At 30.7% G+C, this 23,629-nt stretch overlaps 1 protein-coding gene across 1 annotated transcript; it reads right to left on the bottom strand.

Moving 5' to 3' along the window:
- Positions 1–8,036: 8,036 nt before the first annotated feature.
- Positions 8,037–21,390, bottom strand: LOC114745745 (MADS-box protein JOINTLESS-like). The gene is made up of 7 exons (XM_028933907.1): positions 21,305–21,390; positions 17,744–17,825; positions 12,392–12,450; positions 11,557–11,656; positions 11,319–11,360; positions 8,718–8,773; positions 8,037–8,052 (listed from the first exon to the last, which is right to left on the bottom strand). Exons 1-7 carry the CDS (start codon positions 21,388–21,390, stop codon positions 8,037–8,039), a joined length of 441 nt encoding a protein of 146 aa, XP_028789740.1.
- Positions 21,391–23,629: the final 2,239 nt, after the last annotated feature.

Below are 23,629 nucleotides of genomic sequence, written 5' to 3' on the forward strand. Positions count from 1 at the left end.
ATGATGAACAAGATATGTTTAATTTGCAGAGAAGAAGAAGAAGAAGAAGAAGAAAGAAGAGTTCTTCGAATCTGAAAAGTGACGAATGAAATGAAATAAAAATGAAAAAGGGAAGACTGAGAGGAAATTAACCTGGAGATACACAGACTTGCTTCTCAAATTTTCTTGGATCTCTCTTTCTTTCCCTTATCTTCACCTTCTCTTTCTTGAGAGAATTCTCTGCAGTTTTAAGTCCACATTGACTTTTTAGATGGCCACAAAATTAAAATAGTCTTCGTCAACAAATATTTATTTTCCAACGTGGCATCAATTCAATTAAGTGCTCCTTGCTCAGGTCTAAAAAATAAAGTTTGGTGGTCCTTTCCCTGCACCGGTTGCCTTCGTTTTGTTCTTTTCCTTCCTGCTTTGTCAGTTTCTTTTGGTGTTTGTAAGCTTTTGCTTGATTTTGAAATAAAAATATCGTACTATTCAGCTAAAAAAAAAATACATACATGTATGTATATTAAATATGGGAAAAAAGTAATTTATGGGTATGTTATAGCTCCATTAATTAAGTATGAAAGACAGAATTGAATGAAAAATAGAATAAAATTTTTTTATAAATAAAAAATTCTGTGTCCTCAAGTTTTTAAGTTTGAATATTATTAATTAACAAACATAATACTACGTACATGGGTATAGTAACATTCAGTACTCTAATTTTAATTTTTTTTATGTATATCCAATCTTTTAATTTTATTTTTAGTGCATCAGCACTTTACAAATTAGTGTGTTGGGAATGTAACTAAAAAGATAATATCGAAATGGTCTATTATGAAAATAAGATGGATGCAGCATAAAAAAATATCAGGATACTTGGCACATTTTTAGCCATATATGTTTTATAAAAACGTGAACTTTTAAGGGAAAATGACATTTCTGTCGCATATAATGTAAAAGTTCACAAATTTTAATGTTGAATATCAAGTAATTTATGGCTATGCTGTAGCTCCATTAACTAAGTACGAAAGACAGAATTGAATGAAAAAATAGAATTAAAAAAAATTTATAAACAAAAAATTCTGTGTCCTTAAATTTTTAAATTTGAATATTATTAATTAACAAACATAATACTACATGGGTATAGTAAGATTCAGTACTCTAATTTTAATTCTTTTTTTTTTTGTATATCCAATCTTTTAATTTTATTTTTAGTGCATCAGCACTTTACAGATTAGGGTGTTGGGAATGTAACTAAAAACATAATATCGAAATGGTCTATTATGAAAATAAGATGGATGCCACATACAACAATATCAGGATGCTTGGCACATTTTTAGCCATATATATACATATATATGTTTTATAAAACGTGACCTTTTAAGGGAAAATGACAGTTTTGTCGCGTATAATGGAAATTTTCACAAATTTTAATGTTGAATATCAGAAGATAATATAGTGATGGCGACGTGTCGGTGCAAATAGGATAAGCCAAAGAAAAGTGTGATGGCTACATCAGCGATTGTGGTTCGCCTTTTACAGGCGAACGTACACTTGAATTATGTACGCACTTAAAGGAAGTTTGATCATTCAAAAGAGAGAAATTTAGAGAAAACCGAGGGAAAAAAATTCGAATTCAAGACTGTATTGACAAGAAGAATCTAAATCAACTAGTAGCATAGTTTCAATACTTTTTGTGTATAAAAATTTACCATGTTTTTCCCCAACATTTTTAATGGGAAACTTTTCCCCAATTTTTCTTAAAAATTAAAGTAAAATATGCTCATAAATACCTTCTAAAAAAAACTAATTATCCAATGGTTCTTGAATTTATTGTTACATGCTTTCATGCGTTGAAGAATTGCCGGTATCTTGAAGGAACCCCATAGCTTTTCTAAATCTTAGGTACTATTAGACAATTAATTCTCTAAATTGATATTTGGGGCAATTTTTCAAAAATAATTTAATTTAGGGACGAAAAGTCTTTTTGAGTTTGAAATTCTTTTTCTTAATTATATTTCATTTCCCTCTATTCTAGATTTCTACCTTGCAAACAAACAAGTCATCATTAAATCCGTTTCAATTATTATTATTAATTATTGAAAATGCATATATATATTTCATGTTTTGTATGGCATCATAAATGTTTAAACTCTAAATTTCTTTCTTTTATTTTTGCCATACTAAATTCCTATCTATACTCCATCTACTTTTCCTACTTAATTAATCTCACATACCCATCAGCTCATATTCTGATTCTTATTTGTTTTTATAATTTATTTTTATTATTGATAACAAATATAAAGTATTTATACAAACACTTAATCTCTTTATACGTTTTTCTTATATTTGCTTACATAAAATGTAAATAAATTATAACATATAAATAGTTTGATATATTGTAGTTAATCTTAATGATAACGATAATATAGTTTCGTAAAATATAAGTACAACATTGTAAATATTTATTTACCCACGATATGTGTTATGATTTTGAAAGAGCTTGGGGACATATATAGGTGTGCCTTTTATTGCGAGGTCCCACTGGTGAATGACTTTAGTGAGCTCTCTCGTACACATAACTTTGCTTGCTAGGGGAAAAAGTCGGTGGCCAATTCAATATGTCATTCTAGATCTCTCGTACTAATCTTATCCTAATTTTTGCTTTCACTTTAAATGAATCCAAAAGCATTTATGCATGAGAGAATTGGAATAAAGTTTTTATTAAAAAAAATAATTATCAGTAAGTTTCAATATCATTTCTTACATTACAATTTGTTATTATAAACTGCTCCATTATTGCGGAGATTGTTTAGTAATTATATTCTTTTTCTTTGATTTCATAACTACTCTCCTTTATTTAATTAATGGTTCACTACTTTACAAAAGTTCTGCTCACAAAAATGTTAGAAAACAATTCTTTTTAGGCAAAAAGTGTACTTTATTGGCACTTCATTGTGGACTGCTCAATAGTGTTAGATTAGTGTGCAAAATATCATATGATGATAATTTGTTTACGGTATTCAACGCAGAGAAGAAGTAAATGAACACGTTATGTTTCTTTGCCTAGATATTTTCACAAAACAAGTGCCTAATTGAATGAGATACATTTGTTTTTTTAAAAAAAAAAAATTTTAGAGGGTGTTTGCCTAACTCTAAAAATACTTTTAAAAAGTACTTTTTCGTAAATCGATATAAACTCTTTTACATATTTACTTTGTATACTGTAAAAGTACTTTTAAAACTATAATTTTATATCTACCCAAACACTCGCTTAATACCGTAATATATGATTGGATCATATTTGAATATTTTCACAACTAACTAGAAGTAGCTCTTTCAAGGACATATTCTGTATGTAGATAGATTCGAATTCAAGATCTCATGCTTGAAGGAATAAAACTTTTTACTAGGATCAACGCTTGTTGATGTGAGAAAATATATGTTTAGAAAATAGAACCCCTAAGGAAGACATTAATAACTATTTATTGTGAATAGAGAAATTTTGAATTGAAAATATTAAATTATAGGTACCTCCATTTTAAATTTTTAATAAAATGTGGAAAAATTTTTTAAAAAACGGAGAGAAAAGAAATTACACAAGATAGTGAAACAAATTGAAATTGCCAAAGATTTAAAATTTTTAAATTAACCTTGAGGACTGCCGTATTATTTACTTATTTACAAGTTATCAATGATATAACTTTACATATTTTTTCAGATATATTAAACTAAAATTTAATATAATACCGCCTAAGAAAATGTTTTTTTGACCAGCACCGCTTAAGATGTTAATAATAACAAATGATTGCATCAATAATAAAAATCCAAAAAAAATTGCAGGGAAAAATATCAAACCTATTGGTTTAATTAAATTTTGAGGCTTCTTTAACAAATTATTATTATTACCTCTAGTTCTTAATATAAGAACCAATTAGAGATTTAATTTGATCCTAAATATAAGATCTCAATCCATTTTATCTCCCTAAATTTGTAATTTATTTTTTAAAGTATCTCTATCAATTACACTTATTAATTTATTTTTATTTAAAAATAGTCATGATTAAAAATAGTATTTTAGAAAAATCAGTTCATATTTGTGACAAATAACTAACTTAATTAATTTTCTTAATCTACTCAAATTAATTAACTAACTTTTATATTAAGGACATGAAGTAATATTAAATAAATTGAAGACATCTTATTATTATATAATACAAAATTAAAAGACGAATCAATTCCAAATTATTGAAAATGGAAATTTTATTTGAAAAATAAAAAATTAATGTTATATAATAAAAACGTCATGAAAAATTAAATTTAAAATTTTGAATTAAACATTAAAAAAATACCTTGAGTAATTAATAAAGGGAAAACCATGTTGGAGGTACCTATATTTTTTTAATTTTCAATTTGGTACCTATGTGTTTTTTGTTCTTAACTAAATCTTTATTTTTCCTCTATTAACATCATTAATCCTTATGTAGAGACTAAAATATCAATAGAACAAAGTTATAAGAGCTAATGTTGTTAAAAAGATAAAATTAAATGTTTAATTAAAGGGAAAAAAACACATAGGTACCAAATTAAAAATTAAGAAAGTATAGGTATCTTCAATATGGTTTTCTCATTAATAAATTAAGAATAAATTTTAAGATGTCGAAAGAAATGAAGCAAAAAATTTAAATATATTTTACGAGAAATTACCTCGGGTCAGTTCATCCTGACGACTAATTTAACCGTTTCCGCAGTTGCTTATGGGGGGAAAAAAAAATAAATCACGAAGAAAAGGCTAAGAGGTCTTCCGTACGTTGTCAGCGACAATTTCCAAATTTATAATGATTGTTCAAATTTAGCAAGGTCACCGACGTAACCAATCAGCACGCAGTCATACCAGCTTGTTATTAATAGCATCCTAGTCATCAAGCACGTCATCACCCACATCACATAGACACATCCCTCGCCACCCAAAAACCACTAGTCACCAGTCACATCATGAATCCACATCATCAACTGAGGGTTGCATCACATGCCACATCACTAGTGGTGAGCAAAATTAAACAAAACCGAAAACCGAACCAAACACGGTTTGAATTTTTTGATTCGGTTAATTAGGTTTTCGGTTTTTGTTCGGTTTTTACTTTAAAAAATATTTGTTTTCAGTGTTTTGTTTGATTAGGAAAAAAATTCAATTTTAACTAAAAAACCGAATAATAAAATAAAGTTAGGCTATTATTGTCTATTGAGTCTAAGTCCAAATATCTAATCATTCCATCTTTAAAAAAAATGAAGCCTACCTTTAAAAAAAAAAGCGCTCAAGCCCATAAAGAGAAAAGCCCTACACTCTGCTATCATTTCTCTTGTGTTGCTGTCATCACATCCTATCCCCTGAAGCATCTTGCATCAATCTTTCAACTGCTCTTAAACTCTAGCTTTAGCTTTCACCTTTGGTGCTTTTAGCCTCCATCTTCAAATCACAACTCCACACTTGATGTCTCCTACTTGCCATCCTTACTCTCTAGTCTTCAATGATCGACCCAGACCCAATCTCCCCTTTTTCCCTTCTCCCTCCCTTATAATATCTACTTGTAGGCTCTTTGCTATTAAATTTATAACTTGTATTTTGATTCCGCTTAGCCTCTTCCTCTTCCTCTTCATATTTTCCAGTTTATCCATCTTGTTGCCTCTATTTGTTGCTCTCTGTTCATTAATTTATAACTTGTATTATAATTGCTCTTAGCCTCTCTAAACCATCATTGCATTGCATTTTTGCTAAATAACCTAACAAACTATCTAACCGAACCCATTTACTTTGGTTTCAATTTGGTGCTGGAAATATAAACTATTCGGTTATTTGGTTAATTCGAACTGAATAACTGAATACTTACCCCTACACATGACCATACACGTTAGCAAAGTTGTCACCTCATCATCTGAGTTATCAACCAAATCACACAAATACGTGACATATGCGTCAATTGCTATGTCAAGTCATCATTTGAGTTATCAACCACTTTGCACAACCATGACATTGACTGTGCCATTTCACCGTCCTATTATTTGTCATATTGCCACATGGATGAGCTAATAGGTCAAGACATCATCTAACTCACCAACGACATCATCATGCACATTAGCTAAGTTGCTAAGCCATCACCTGAGTCATCAGCCACATCACATGTTCCTTGAATGAGTTGTGTCACGATCCTTGCCGTCTGTCACACCGATCAGCTAATGGCCAAGTCATCCCCCACACTGTACGTCCATGTCATTTGAAGGACAAGTCATTTGCTCTGTCAATAGCCACATTGGTTGCGGTGTCATATTGGGGGCCTAGTCTTTGTTTGTTTTTTTTTTTTGCTAAAGCATAAGCATTTTTCTATTAGAAGCAATTCTATTCAAAGTACTATCAAGTACTAAATGTGAGTACCTCTCCCAGTAAAAATTGGAGCCTTGATTTGCCATATTATGAATCCGCTAGACCCAACCCCCTTGGTGGCCTAGTCATCTATTAAGTAAGCAGCAGAACAACCATCCATGGCATGGAGGATGCATTGTGAATATGCAATGATGTGATGGGCTGAATCCATCAACAAGCATTCGTTAATGGGCCTATGGGTGGCCCAAACAACTGCCATTCCAACAGGCTTCCATTTGACGTGGCGCCATTTCGCCATTTGACAATGCTTTTATATCCTTATCAATCTTCAACCCGCGACTTTTGCTTTCAATTTTATTTTATTCTTTTATTTTTTATATTCAAATTCAAGCCCTCAAATTTATTTTCTCCTCAATTAATAATTGATCTTGAAAAATGAAAATACATGTCCTCTAGTATGATTAGATTAAAATATTATCCAAAAATAAAATAATATGAATTAATATGGACCCTAAACAACTTTTTCAAGGTTAAATAGACAAAAAAAATGAAGATCGTCCAAAAAAATTAAGACTGACAAAAAATTAAGAGACAAAAATTAGAAAGCTTAAATAGTTAAGACATCAAAATACATTTTAACCTAAAATAAATAATTTCTGCGGTTGATTAAATTAGCAGGTAGTAGAACAAGTTCAGTTAGAAGTTAGAACCAGAAACTAATATTTTTTTTTTTAATTTTTCATGAGGGAAAAAACTGAAAATTATTTAGACTTGAAGAAATAAATATAGATGCTTTCATAACTAATAACTTTATTATATTTGTTATTGGGTCGATCATTTAATACAAAATATATTTATTTAACATGTTTTAAATTTTAATTTTAATTTATATATCTATTACAGTTTTATATGAAACCTAAAACTGAAAATAGAGATAAATTATATATATTATATATAATTCTTCTGCTCGTTGGCCACCAAAGCGTGTACATTTTCATTTTTTTTTTTTTAACGAATGAAAAATTTTCTACTACAGATAAAATCATCAATATCATCAAGGGGTCAGTGAAATTAGTCCATATGGAAAAGAATAGCCACATAAGCATGTGTTCTCATAATAGCAGGGAGATATGCCAGAAAAATTGAGTTAGAGGGTAATAGAGCACTTTCTAAAAGAAGTGAATAGTTCTTATTATAAGTTATCAATTGAAGTATTAATTACATTTTTTAAATGTTGTCCGTATTTAAAGTTTGACACAATTCATGGTTTTAAATGAGTGTAAATTTAATTTTTTTTCTCAATTATCAAATAAATTTAACGATTTAACTACTTTTAATTGGTTCCGATAAGGTGATTAGAAGTGCCATATAATAGATCAAATCAGACAGTACTAATTATTGTAAAGAGAAGTCAACTTATGTGGTACATCAACATTTGATTGGATGGATTACTATTATTGTATTCCTCCGGTTTTAAATATAAAACCTATTTTATAATATAAATTACATTATAAAATGAGTCTTAATAAATAAACAGTACAAAACAGCATAATTTAAGTTGAAACAACGACGCAGGTATGCTTGCATGCACATGCATTTATATATAATTATTGAAGGACGATTATTTATAATCACTCGTCCAATAATGGGCGTCCTCTTTCAGATATTTTAATTTTACTCAAGTAAAGAGTAACCTGCAAATTCAATGAATAAAATAACTAATCAAGAAAGAAAGTGATAACTAATTTTAGCTTGTCTGGGATTCGCATATATAGAACGATTAATAAATTCAAACACGTGGATATGATTACTGATTATTCTTGTAGTTTTTTTTTTCCTTTTTATCATGTCCTTATATTCGTTGTTGTAGATTCTGTTTATGTGACTGATAAAAAAAGGGAAAAAAATACATAGGCTTCATTAAAAATAAAGTGAAATTATAAGAACATGATTAAAAATTAGATAAAGTTGTAAGGACCTGATAAAAAGTAACGGATTAGAAATCATGTCAAACTGTAAAAACTTGCAAATTAATTTTAAAAAAAAAACATACATAGTAATTTTGAGGGATTGAAATTGGAATAATTACTCTAAAATAAAAGTGGAAATTAGGCCTCCAAGTATGTCCAATCAATTGAAAACAGATTGAGTGAAAAAGCTCTCTTTTATGGACTTGTTTCGTACAAAATGGGAATGAGAAGGCTCTTTTCCCCAAACATAGGAAACTTTCTTTCCAATAAATCACTTTGCTATCAATTAACCACAATAAAAATATATAATTTCTCTCATAATTTTTTTTTCTTTTTAAAATAATTTCTCCATGTACTAAGGGACCTTAAAAGGAGGTTACAGAACTTACCTCGTTGTGAGAGAGGTGGACAATGATTGGTCTTGATCCTGCTCAAGCCTTTGAACCTATTAATACACAGTTTCATTTCACATATCTTGATACAAAACCCACATAACCTCCGAGAAGACAAGAATCTGAAACCGGTTATACCTGTTCTAATCTCTGGCTTTCTTCCAAGAGTTTGATTTGCTGGATTGGCATTAAATTTTAAAGATATGGAAAATTAGCCATTATGATGATGAATTACACGCAGAAATTAATTAACATGAGAATTATTAATGACAATAATTTGAAAATTAAACCTGATTTAGTCTCTGGTTTTCTTCCATGAGTCTGGCTTCCTTCATTGATATCAAAAATAGACACGTTATTGAAAAATGTGGGTGATGTATATGAAGACACATGATATAAACTTACATCGTTCCAATAAACAGCAATAACAGCAAACACTATCCGATTAAAAGGGATCAACTAAATGAATCGCACGGTGCTCTTCTACTCTATCAACAAATCAATTTTTTTTGGATAAAGTGTTAACCAAAAAATTCTGTTCAATAACTCCACGTTTTTTTTGTTCTTCCTCTGCTCCTCTTGAAAAACATTGTTCCAATGAAGAAGGAAATTGCGTTAAGCAAAAAATGTAATATTGATCCATTAAACCTTATATTGGAAAGTTCAAGATACCGGAATGGAACCTACAAGTATCCTGTATTTTAATATCAACTGTAATATAATACTACATCTAATACTTAATATAAGAGCTATATAGCTAATTTGAAAATATTAAAAAAATTATTTAAGTTAGTTATTTATCACAAATGTGTGTTGGTCTCCCTAGATTATCTTCTTCAATCATATGCATGGGATAATTAAATTAATATCTTATATTTAAGACCAAATCGAATCACTCAACTACTTCTCATGTCAAGTATCAGAGGACGTATAATGTAACATTCAATTCCATAAATTCGTATTTCCATATAGATTTTATGGAAATTAAGGACTTATATTTTATACATGATTTGAGAATGACTTCCATGAAAATTAAGATATGTGTTCTTCTAACTTAGGATGCATACTGTTAACTTCTAGATTTTCATGTCATTTTAATACATTTTTCTCAAACTTTTGATACTTTTTGGTGCATTTGTACATTTATTGAATACTCAAAGATAGGAAAATGTGCATAATGTTTTTGGGCTCCATATTATTGTTTAATTGTGTATATTTTGGTTTTAATCCTTGTTGTCTGTGAGCTCATGGAATTACTCTTCTGCAAGGTATATTTTGATCCAAGAATTGAATGTCAAGCCATCTTTGAAGCCTATCGAAGCAATAGAGATCAAAGAAGAATCATTAGAGGTTAAAGCATAGGTGGAAATCCTTATTTAAGGTATAGGAACTTAATTTTTCAGAAGCAAAGTGGGCTGCAAGACACTCTGACCTGGCTGCAACCCAACTAAAACAAAGGCAAACTCAGCTACAATGTACTCACTGACAGGAAAGTGCACGAGTCAACTAAGTCTGAAAATTCTAGGTTTTAAGGCCACCATTCTTCATTTTTGGGTAGTTCTTGGGAGCATTTGGCAGTGCTGGGGCTGGCTTCTTGGAGGAGATTGAGCTAGAGTTAGAGCTTTGAAGAGATTTGAGCTTTTTTCCTTGGTTTTTCCTCTCCATCTTGCTTTCTCTACTCTTGTTCTATATTGTGCAGATGTATAAATATATTCTCATGGATTAAGTATGCATGTGTGGCTAAATACTTTAATTCTAGGATTGTTTTGAAATCATTTATGGATTAAGTGCTCATTTTCCTTTATATTTGTGATCAATGATGGGATTATGTTGATTTTACTCTATGCTTAGTGTTTCTTGTTGATTGGCCACCAATAAAATTGTTGGGTTTACTTAATTGATGCTTGAGAGAGCTAGGTTGGGGGTAGAACTTGGGTTAAACATGTGAGAACTTGAAATTGACAAGTTAAATGGATGGTTTTGTTAATGAAATAGAGATATATTCATTAACCTCACATATAGTCATATAGGGTTTGCAATGAAAATTAGGATTTAATCAATTAATTAAGAATTACTGAATTAATTGAATAAACACCTATTTGGAAACTTGAGAGAGCACTTATAAGTAATTTAGTGTCCTTGACTAGCATAACCTATGATTAAGAAGCAAGTATAATAAGGGGTTTGACCGAGTACTTTTGAAATACAAGAGGGATAAATAACCCTAGGTCCCTTTGAATCCTTGGAGTTGAAAAATCACGTTTTCTTTTATGGAAAAAAAATCACTTTTTCTTTTTGATAATTTCTAATTTTAAAAATATTTTCTTTTACCCTTGATATTTGTGTTACTCAAATTAGGCAGAAGTGTGATAATCAATAATACTTCATCAGTTTTAAAACCAAATCATCATGGAAACAATATTTTACTCATAACTTTATTATTTGTCACAACCCTTTGCACTTGTGGTACGAACACATACACAACAAATATATTTTAATATTAATGGTCTCCAATTTTGAATATCTTTTAAGTTTGGAAACACTTGAAAAACTAAAATTCCTTAAGACTACACGCTGATAAATGAATATAACTCTAACCTCTTTCTTAAGAATACTGATGTCCTGCTTCATTGCTTCAGCCTGAAAAAATGGAATTAATTTATATCTGTTTTAAAATTAAACTGAGTATTATCCGTTCCATACATATATAGAATTTAATGAATAACTGAATAACAAAAATATGTGGAGAAAGAAGAATATGTCATACATATAGGATAATTATAAAATAATAGTGTAGTATTAACACCAATACTGCTCTCAAAAGGTAAAAACAAACCTTGGCTTTCGAAACACGATGCAAGCATGTGCTAAGTAGATCTTCTAGCTTCTTTAGATCTTTTATAGTCAATCCTTGAAGTTCTTCTCCATTTAGCTGCCTGTTACGGATGTGAATCAACAATATAAACACTTTATAACATATTTCTCCTGTCTTAAATATAAGAAATAGATAATTAATTTATAGCAATCAAGAAATTTTTTTTTAACAAATCGAGAAAATTAGTTAAATTAGTTACTTGTAAGAAATATATTAGTTTTCTAATTAGTAATTAATAAGTCTTTAGAAGAAGCACGCCCCAAAAACTAATTGTTGGAGTTGAGGAACCCAAAGCCTTATAAAGCCCCCTCGTTCAAGGCAACTCTCTCAACGTGGAATGCTTTAGTTGGTTGACTCTTAATGAAAATACCAATATAAAATTCTCTAATGAGTAAGTCCTTAAGAGAACCACATCCCAAAAGCTATAGTTGGGAAACCTAAGGCTTTGTAAGGAACCCTCCCAATGTTGACCTCATGATAGATACCCCTTTAAACATTTGCATTGGAAATTACCTCTCATGAGTGCAATTAATAACGATGACTCAGAGAACAAATCATAAATTTGGAAGATAGAGTATGTTGTGGTCTTATATTTAGAATATTAAAAAAAAAAAAATCTTCTATTAGTTGTCACATTTAGAACTAGAAGAGTATCTTATATGATAAAACTAGATATGGCCTGTGAGCTTCCCATTGCATGGAATTTAGAAGAAGAATGCTTTTGAATAATATGACTTAATATATATTTTTTTATATTTTATTTTGGTATTGATGCTTTGTAGCTCCATAATCATACCTCAGTTCACGAGTCTTCTCTCTCAGTTCCTTGTCTAGCTTAAAATATTCACCTTCTACCTGTCCAATTAGCCAAAAAGAAAAAACAATTTTAAAAAATATTCCATCTTTTCTTTGATATTTCAAAATTTCTAGGAGCGCAGCCTGTAATAATTTCATAGATGGTCCTGCAATTTTGAGTGTGTGTATCATTGCTCTATCATTATGAACAATCCTAACCTTTAAGTATAGTAGTATACCAAAATAGCAATACTGAAGTGCTAACTGTGCCAGACATATATGCTGATACTGCAGTATGGGTATACCACACCAAAATATAGTGAACTAACAACTTAAGCTTATCTAACTCATAATGCATGCTTAATGAAATAAAAAGAATAAAATAAAAATGTAACATTGTGGGTGAGAGATGTTGTAACATCCCAAATTTTAAGGCTATGAAAAATAGGCTATTAAGGAATTACGAAATTAAAAGAAATTATTTTAAGGATTAGAACCTCAAAATTATTTTAATAGTCAAAAAGCCTATTTTCTGATGAAATTTTAAAGTATTAAAATTATTTACTGCCTCAAGAAACCTGGAGAGATATTGTAGAATATTATTTTGAGTATTTAGAAAATTTATGAAGAGGTTTAATTCCCCAAATATGGCTCAAATGATTTTAAAGTTAATTTCTGGAGATTAAGACCCTTTTTCCTTGAAATTCAAGGAAAAATAGTTAGAGTTTTATATTTGAACTGAAAAATTTAGGATAATTATTTTATGAGGTAAAGAAACTAATTAAGATATAAAATTCTTAAAATGAATTAAGGATTAATTTATAAAATTAAAGCCTATTTTCTTGAAAAATTCAAGAAAAATAGTTCAGAGTTAATTTTTGATCCGAAATTTTTAGAGAAGGCATTTTATTAGAGAAAGAAGCTAGTGAGAAAAAAATTTATATAAAACATCAAGGGTTTATTCTGGATTCAATTTATGTTTCAAAAAAATAGGAAAAGGGATGGAATTGGAGATAAGAAAGGATAAAAGGGCAAGGTGGTCATTTCTCCTTCCATCACATGAACCCCGCCTGACCCCTACTTATATAGCATTCAGAATACTTCTTTCCCTTCTCATTTCCATCCGCAAGTCGAAGAGGAACAGAGAGGAAGTGAGAGAGAGATCGAGAGGGCAAGCTTGAGGAAGAAGAAGAATGACCGGGGAAGAAATTTCTTGCATGCAAACCGATTAACAAGTTAAGGTGAGTCTTCTGGACATACTCCCATCTCCATTTTCTTTGATCGGTGATCATTTGGGCTGTTGATGATGATATCAAGTCTGGCTTTAGAGAGAGAAAGTGTAGAATTTGAGGGTCAGGCTATGGAAATCATGTTTAAAGGTTAGATTGGAGGGTGTGGTTGTGACTTTGCTCATGAATGTGGTTATTGTAGGATTTGAGAGTGTGTTTTGAATCCAGAAAATTCCAGATTTGCTATCAGGGGATACTGTTCGGTTTCTGCATGTCAAGAAGCATTTAAAGTGCTAAAATACATGAGCTACATTGATGTATATATGTTCTGAAATGTGGGTGAGTCTGTGAGAGGCATGATGATTCGAACCTAAGGCTTTCTGTTTTGGTGTTATGTCCTGCATTCAAATGAACATTAATTCCTGGGTTTGAAAATGGCAACATGATGTCATACTATGATGTTGTTAAAGGAAAATGGAGTTGCTGAATTTAAAATGGAAGTTATATGGTTCGAATGACATGTGTGAGTATATTAATTATATGGATATATATATGTAATTGTTGTATTGTCTGAAAATGATGATTTTGAAGCTGTGAAACCTTGCTAAAAGTTGCTGTTAATACTCGCTTGAGTTAAATGATCGGTCAAGCTACCTAAACCAAGTTTAGAGATTTGAAATTGAAGGTCCAAATCTTGTCCTTGGGATTGAAGGGTATATAGAGAAGAGATGTTGTCCAAAAACTTGGTACGAGGAAGTATTTTTAATCTAAATATATGGCATGAATAAGTTGTTGTAGTTGAGGGAATATCCTTAAAGCTGGAAAATTTCAGCATTTTTAGCAAGGGGGCTGTTAGCTAGAATTTTAGAAGAAGTCAATTGGACTAAAGCCTAATTAGGTTATATGACATGGTGTTTTGTTAATGTATGAAGCTGGAGGCTCATTAAATTCAAATCTTGGGAGTATATTTCAAATTTGGAAATTTCAGATTTAAGATTGAAGCTGTCCAACATTTTATAAGAGGACTGAGCATTCAAATGTGATAATTGTTGAGTTGTTTAAGTGCTTCATTAAGAAATAATGGTGCAAGCAAGTTAATAGGCACTTAATGAATGTAGTGTTGATGATGTGAATGAAGAAGAATGCAATTGAACTTGAATGTTGTTATTGAATTGAATGAGTTATTTAATGAATAGAAAGGGGGACAAAATATTTAAATGATGTGAAAATTAAATGGTTAAGTTTAAGAGTAAATTTCGTTGTTGTTTGGAATTGGGAAACATGAAAGTTGGAGGTCAAGCAACTTATGTTCTATTGTGAAGTTTTAAATTAAAGGAGAATTTAATGTCAAATGGTGCTAAACCATTGAGTCTTTGCGGATAGAAGAAAGAAGACTTAATGTTCAAAGTCTTGAAAAAGAACCGAGAACTTGAATGGAATAGAACAATAAGTTAGACTTTGTTATTTCCACTAAAAGATCAATGGTCATTTTATATGCTTGAGTTATGTATTGAAAAGTTGTGAAATAAGAACAACGTAAAAGATTTGAGCTAATGCACTAAGTTGGGAGTTGGAGAAAGATTGCTTATCTCAAATCGATATTTATATATATAATTTTGTCCATGATGACCAATCACTTTTATAAGGGTAAAGTAAGAATAAGTTGGAATTTGAGAGAAGTTATTTAAGTTATAAATGGAATAACTATTAACTTGCCTTTATGTAAATATATAAATGTTAGGTTTTGAAATTTGCTTGAGCTCACCAAGGAAACACCATAAAAAGCGGATATCAAGGTTTTTGTTAGAAGAAAGCATACTAGGTAGCAGTTCTTTCCCATCTTACAATTGTGTTATGATTGATGCCTGTCTATTTGTGCCATATTACTATTTTAAAGTATTAGAACGTGCAAGGATTATTTAGTTGTGATCATGTGTAGTTGATAGATATAAGGCAATATCTGCCAATTATTTACACATTTATTTATTCAGCTTAATGCTTAACTGCATTAGCTTGTAAAATTATGTTCCACTTTTGCTTGTTTTACATGCTTTATGCGATTTGATCATAATTGATTTATGGAAATTACTACTACGAGGATTTTTCAGAATCTCACTTGCCCCTTTCTTCCATGTTACACAGTTAATGTCAATCGCTCTAAGGGCAAGAGCATTGTGTTTGAAGAAGAAGGATGGTAGAAGAAGCAGGAATGCCTACTTATATCTTATACTAATGTATAATATACATTGGTTATATGTGAATATATCTTTTTGGCAAGTTGTATTTACTTGCATGTTTATATTTGTGTGTGTGTGTGTGTGTGTAAGTGTCATCAATGGAGATGTCATACATATAAGCGAAGTTATTGTATAACTATGTATGCTCAATAGTTTGGGCTAGAATTTTAGGCGGTGAATGTTAGGTCCTGCAGGTTATTATGGATTTAAAAGCATTTAGGGGGATAGTTACAAGCAATGAGCGTTAGTTCAATTAATGTTATGGTGAATGTTAAGTCCTGCAGGTTATTATGGATTTAAAAGCATTTAGGGGGATAGTTACAAGCAATGAGCGTTAGTTCAATTAATGTTATGCTTGAGCTGAGTCTTAGTATAATTTTACCAGTTTTGGGGAAAAAAGAGGTAAATTAAGTACTTGAATTACTAAACATGTCATATTGAAAATAAGTTTTCAAAAAGTTTAAAAAATTTTAAAAATTACATCCCTCCCACAAACCCTATGTTTGGGAAAAGTTTTACATCTCCTACGATAAAACCTAGCTAAGTGGTTCGATGCTAATCAAAATAACCCTACCAGTGTAAAAAAGTAAGGTGTTACAGATGTCACTTGTGTCCCAAGTTAACAACAACTAATGATAGTTTCTATTGAGTATTGGTCGCAAAGATGTAATAACTAATATGACGAGGGTCGGTTAAGATACCAGATCAGTTCAAACTCAGTTCAATCTCTGTTGCTCTAATTTTTATAAATTTTGAAATAAACAAGTTAATCTTGCAGATTATATCACTAGTTGCTAGCTAGTTATCCTTTTCTCCCAACTAGTTGCTTGAGTAGCTCATATATCTCCATCTTAAAACAATGATCCTTTAGCTTAGGTCTAGCTTTGGGTAAAGAATTCATTAGGGGATATATTACCTTTTGCAAAGCTGCAAGTTTTGCCTACATGTGTAGACCCTAACACAAAACGACTAGATTAATTCCTAATAACAAATTTCGGACAGTATCCATACTAGCTTGTCGTTAGTGGAATATTTCAAACTTGTTCAATCCAATTAAAAAAAAAACAGATATTAGGGCTAAATAAATTTTCGCATTCAAGAACTCTTTTTCCTCTTTCTTTAAGAAAAATATCTTCATCAATTCATACTAAGTATGGTCTAGGGATGGAAACAGGCCAGGTCAGGCCAGGCTTTATTCTTACCAGGCCAGACTTATTTAGTAACAAGCTGGTCTAAGCCTGACCTGTGGTCTTTTATAGGCTTTTTTCCCAACCTGAGCTTGGCCTAGTCTGGCTTGAGCCTATTAAAAAAGCTTGTGATTTTAAAAATTTCAAAATGCATAGTAAAAAATACATAGATTAATTAAAAAAAAGTAAAATATACATACTACATAATAATTATTTTTCATTATTATATTTTATTTAAATTTAATGTCATAAGTAATATTTTAAATTTTAATTATGGTCAATATTATTGAAAACAAGTTGTAAGTATATATTAAAATTTGAAATAAGACTAGATATAAGTACAAAATTAAAATTTAAATTAAGATAAATAAACAGGCCAGGCCAGACAGGCTTAACAGGCTTTGTAAAAACCCTAGGCCTAGCCTCTTAAACTAAACAGGCCATCAAAGAGGCCTGAACCTTTTTTGATTTTGAAACAGGACAGGCCATAAGCCCTTGACAAGCCATTTGGCTTATTTCCACCCCTAATGGTTTATCATATTCTTGAATAAAAATATAATTGTTTTTGGGTAATGATAAGAGTGGTATATAACGAATATTGCATTTTTCAATATTTGCATAATAAATTGATTCACTCTTTTCAATTGCAAATAAAAACAATAAAATGTCTAAAGGGCTAGAGTGTAGAAGAACATTATACCTGAAACTCAAGAAGTGGTTGGTATGTGTTGAGAAGGCTTACATCTGAGTACAGGTTTCTCCTTGCAATCACTTGCCTCGTGCTTGAAACAACAAAAATGTTATATATTAATTCATGTTTTTTATTTATTATGCAATTAGTTAAGCAATGTCATATATACGTAAATTTAATAAATAAGAAATGAAATACACACACACAGACATATCTTGATATAAATGGAAGAACCCACCAACTCATTGCATCACATTTTGTGTTAAGATGCAGTATCGAGCTTATTCATATATATCATCTTGTTGATATAGGGCCCAGCTGTTTTCTTTCCCTTTTCAAGATGTCGTTTGGCCCCAGTAAGCATCCTACTGCTAAGCCAGTTGGTTTCTCTTTTTGGGATGTTCCTAGCCCCAACAACTTACAAGCTAAATGAAATTCAACACCAAAGTTGGACAAATGGAATCTAACACCAGTGCAAAAGTTTCAAGATATGGACAGTTACTCAAATGAAATTAAACACTTGAAAGTCAAGTCTCTAAAGCCATCCAATCTTTAGTAGAGTCACTTAACTTGTCTTGTCCCATGCTTAAATGCACACTCTCTTATGCCTACTAGTGCTACCACCATTTGTCTTCAATTGCTCAACAACTTTCAACATTGATCAGTTCTTGAAAATTTTCTTTTTAGATTGCATTAAGTTATTCATATATATATGTTCACAATTTAAACATGATGAGAATCACAAATATTAATTAAAATATAATAAATTAAGTTAATTTCATTCCCAAAGTACCTTTGGACTCCAGCTTTCATTCCCAAATTACCTCTGGACTCCAGCACGCACATTATTAACACTGAATAATGTTGAATCACTCGAGGGGAGGAGATTTTCGGGATGTCAAAAGTGAGTAGACTATTTGGATTGAACAAAAGGAATACAGGTAAGACTAATTAACTCACAGTCTAAAGACTTTGAGTTAAAAAAGAGTGTTAAAAAGCCTACTTGTGTGAAGAAAATGAAAGCCCAACTTAAAATAGACTGCAATACAAACAAACCTAAAACTTGACTTCGATGGAGATTGCATTAAAAAGGATGGCATTGTTTTATTGCTCCTATATGTCGATGATAATGTCACCCAAAAAAAAAAGACTTGATGGAGATTAATCAGAGAGAAACAAGCCTTTTTTTTTTTTTTGTTTGGCTAAAACTCTGAAATAAAGAAACTTGGCAATGGAAACTACTTCTTAGGTATCGAACTTGATTTCTGAAACTAAATCAGGCCTCATATTTAATTTCTCAATCTCATAATCACATTGAGAATAAGACCAAGGCCACCCCTTTTAAACTTAACATTATACTCCTTTAGTCCTTAATATAGAACTTAATTGTTGAGTTGATTTTGGTCCTAAATATAATATCTATTTCTTATATTTATCAGTTTTTCCTAAATTACCTCTATGGATACTCCCTCAACCATAATCAAGTAAAAGAGGGAGGGAGGATATTAATGAAAATAATTATGGTGTTTTAGGAAAAACATGTCATATTTCTTATAATTGACTAACTTACCTAACTACCTTAATTTAATCAAATTAATTAAATAGATTTTATGTTAAGGACCGGAGGAGTATTAAGTTTACACTACTTGACCCCTTCTTGGAAAGACCCTATGCCTTACAGTCAATTAACTTGTACCGCCCACTACCGCCCACTACACAACAATCTTCTACATATTTCGATATGTTTAAGGTACCTTGTTTCACATTCTCCATTTCTTAACCAATGTTTCTCTTCATCTATGAGACTACTTCGATACCGTTTAGGCTAAAGATCCCGCTAATCATCATCCTACAACTAAATAACTGTTCTCGGTGACTATCTTGTCTCTGGTGCAACAAAAACCATTGTTTTTTTTTTTTTTAATTTGGTCCAATACTAAAGATACGTATTATGTACTTGCAAACATCACTTCTAATAAGATACTTTTGCTTTGGCATTCGCTTGTTTGATTTATAAATCTCCCAAACCATACACATTAAGATTGATTATCACTCTGTTTAGCAACAAGCTACCAACGGGGTTCACCATCTACTTCGTATTAACACCTAAAACCAAGTCACATAAACCGGAGGCTGATTTCATACCCTGGTGGACAAAGTCAAGATAGTCTCTTTCCACTATCTGAAGTTTGTGAAAGAGAATTAATATAACGACATGCAATTTGATAACGATTGATTTTAGGTTTCCCAGTTAATATAGTTTCTTATTCTATTTAGGTTGACCCAATCACCTTTTTTTGTGAGTATTTTGTATATGTTAGCATTTTCTGTTGTTGATCGCATGTATACCGAATAAATGGATACAGTACAATTTACTCTCAACAATATGCCTTTCGCTCTTCTTTGTGCCTTTCTTTAATTTTCTATGTCTCTAAACTTGATCTAATATCATAATATGCAAAGTTTGTATTTGTTTACACTGTTTGCTAACGTGTTTGATATTTTTACTTAAAAGAAACATAATACAACATAAATACGATTTTTCAAACAACACTGGAAAAAAAAACTCAGTTGAAAAGTAAAATAAGAACTATCATATATGAATCATCTATAAGTCAAGGAACCCATGCATTTTGCTGCTTATATGTATATATGAATCATCTATGCTATGTTGGGCTTGAATTTTCAACATCAATAATGATAATGTGAATGTTATCAGAATAATGTTATCACACAAACGTTCGACAAGTTACATGGTTTTCCAAGACTAATGCAAGCTAAGCTGACATTTCAATGTTCGAATTAACTATATATCCAACATCCACTTCATAATTTTAGCAGTGATCTCGAAACGTTGTAAAAATGTTGAAGATGTAAGCAAATTAAGACAAACAATTATTAAATGAAGTTATCCACAATCTTATGATTAGTGATAATCTTCCACAAAAAAAAAACATATACTCCTTCGGTCCTAATTATAAGACCCAATTGACTTATTTGAGGAGATTAAGGAAGTAAGTTAAGTTAGTTATTTATAATAAATAAGTGTTGTCATTCCTAAAATATCCTTGCTAATTAAGTATATTGGCTAAAACTATCATTATTAGAAGGATTATCTTAGAAAAAATGCATAAATATAAGAGACAAAATGGATTGGGGTCTTATAATTAGGACCAAATAAAAAGTCAAATGGGGTCTTATAATAAGGACCGGAGGAGTACATGTTAATTACGTGGTACTAGAACTGATCAAATACATACATGCTGGCATTTCAAAACAACAGACAAACGAATTATGGGTCAAACGTTTTATACTTATAATCTATGTTCAGGTTAAACTATTGTGCACTTTAGAGTTATCTCATATGACATCTCACTATCAAAACTATGGGAGATTATACACACATTTAGAATATAGCATGAATGAGATGAACAAAGGCATAGGCTACACAACTTTTTTATTAGCAAATACAGATCAGGATTAAATTTTTTTTTAAAATGAATAAATAAAGCCAGGACGTGATTATGATTTCTATCAGTAGAAAATCTAAATTAGAGAGATGAAAGATACCTTGTACTGGCATAATCAAAGAGTTTGCCCGAAGCTGAAAATACTAAGAGAGCAATCTCAGCATCACAGAGAGTTGACAGCTCCATGGCCTTCTTGAATAGACCTTTCCTTCTCTTGAGAAAGCCACCTGCCTCGCAGCTACGTTCTCGATCTTCTTTATTTCTATCTTCCTTCTCGTCATCTCAATCCTCCTTCTTATATAGGTACCAAAAAAAAAATAATTAGAGAAATCCACAGCCAAAAAGGCTTTCTACATTTTCTGCGTTGGGTTGAAATAGCACTGAGCCGTTTGCATTAAAGATTGGGAAGAATAAGCAGTGCAGATGAAAGGAAACAGAAAATAAATATGAAAGATGGCGAGAGAAAAGATGGGGTTTGTGTTGAGAAGAAGAAGCAGGAATCTGAAAAAGTGATCACTGAAAGAAGAAAACCAAGGGTTGAGGAAAGTTTTTGAAGAGAAGAAGAGCTAAACCTGGTAAGAAAAAGGCAAAACCCTGAGTCTTCACCTTTCCTTGTCTTAACCTTTTGTTCTTGCTTTTCTTTAGGAAGCTAAATTATTTGCAGCTTTATGGCCACGTCGCCTTTTAAATGGCCCGCAAATGGAAGAAAAATCAACCACCACCAAAAAGGAAAATAATTCATTTCAGAGGTGGCCTGGATTCTCACTCCAATAGAAGGTGGTCCTTCTCGTATTCCATGCTCCATTTTACTTTTAATATTTATCAATTTTTTAAATTAAAATACCCATATGCAACATTAGCATATAATTTAATATTATACTCCTCTTATCTTTAATATAAGACTTATTTAACTAATTTGATTAGATTAAGAAAGTTAAGTAAGTTAGTTATTAATTATAAGAAATATGACATGTTTTTGCTAAAAGACCATAATTATCTTCCTTAATATCATCTCTTTCTTTTTTACTTGATTATGGTTGTGGAAATATCCATAGAGGTAATTTAGAAAAAAATTAATAAATATGATAAATATGTATTATATTTAGAACTAAAATCAACTCAATAATTAAGTCTTATATTAAGAATGGGAAGAGTGTATCAGAATTTTAAGAAAAGTAAATCATATTCGTTATAATTAATTAATTAAATGATAAATGTTGGTTGTCACCCACTCACCCCACTATTATTGTCTTTTTCCAGGTAAAAAAATAAACATGGATTAGTTAATGTCACTTTCAGCACCTGTACATGCATAGGATCATTGTATTGTGACATATTTATCTGAAATTTTTTCACAATATAATATTTTGATCTTTTTCTTTTCTTTTTCGTTTAATTTTTTTGTAACGTATGGCTCAATCTATAAGCCTTATGTGATATTCATTTGAACGTTCATAAGTCAAAATTAACTATATCTGGTCCCCATGTCAAATCTTTTTAAGGTGACAAAGACAGAGAGAGTCCTTTCCTCATCACATTTATATTTATAGTTACTAGTTTATAGTTAATGTCATGAATTTTCTTCCACAAAAAAAGGTCCCTTAATCTAATTCATTAAAATAGTCAGAAATATGTTCACAAAAAATCAGATATATATTTATTAAATAAATTTTATGTCAAAATAAATTTTAATTTATTATTTTCTTTAATTCAAAATATAAAACTCATTTTATAATGTAATTTATATTATAAAATGAGTTTTATATTTAGGACCGAAAGAGTACTAGTTACTTATTTTTTGGTAAATCTTATTTTGGTAGTATCATCTATTTAAGCAACTGAAATAGAAAATAATAGCATGACATTGTTATGTTCATGATGAACAACGTGTGTGTGTAGAGAGAGAGAGAGAAAGAGTACGCAATTCATTTTCATGCAATAAAATTTTAATGTTCTAATGAGAAGGACTTTAGTAAGATAGTAAACCTTGATTTTAATAAAAAAAAAATTTCCCCACTCTGCCATCAGTTACAGGCAGAAGGAGTTGTATCGACTTCCTTGTATAATACTAGTGTGCTTTCCTCATGAGTTCTCTCTAAATTTCTCTCTTCTTCTGAAAGCCTCACTTATGATATCTTTCTTCTGTCGCCAGAGATTCTAAGTATGCTCTGCACTTGCCTCTTTAAGAGGATCCTCACTGTTCCCATCATCAAAGGACCCATACCAGAGGAACTTTTATGGTACATCTGGTCTGTCTCAGCCAATTATACCTGTGCCATAGCCTTCTCAGCTGTAATTGTCCATGATCACCTGAATGACTTCAGAAATGAAAATTCTCCTCTTACCACACTCTTTGAGATGCTTGCTCCTCTTCCCTACTGGAGAGGAAAACTTTGGAAAATTCTCATCAAAATTAGGGTTGGAT

Source organism: Neltuma alba, unplaced genomic scaffold (assembly GCF_004799145.2).
Source record: "Neltuma alba isolate B1F8T4 unplaced genomic scaffold, ASM479914v2 tig00004779_pilon, whole genome shotgun sequence".
NCBI classification, from domain to species: Eukaryota; Viridiplantae; Streptophyta; class Magnoliopsida; order Fabales; family Fabaceae; genus Neltuma; species Neltuma alba.

Excerpts from the sequence above, each read along its gene's own strand:
- LOC114745745 (XM_028933907.1), bottom strand. The coding sequence starts at position 21,390 with ATGGAGCTGTCAACTCTCTGTGATGCTGAGATTGCTCTCTTAGTATTT. Across the intron at positions 12,451-17,743 it reads AACCACTTCTTGAGTTTCAG|GTAGAAGGTGAATATTTTAA; the intron begins GTATAATGTTCT and ends CTAATTGGACAG. Across the intron at positions 8,774-11,318 it reads TCAGTATTCTTAAGAAAGAG|GTTCAAAGGCTTGAGCAGGA; the intron begins GTTAGAGTTATA and ends GTGTATTAATAG.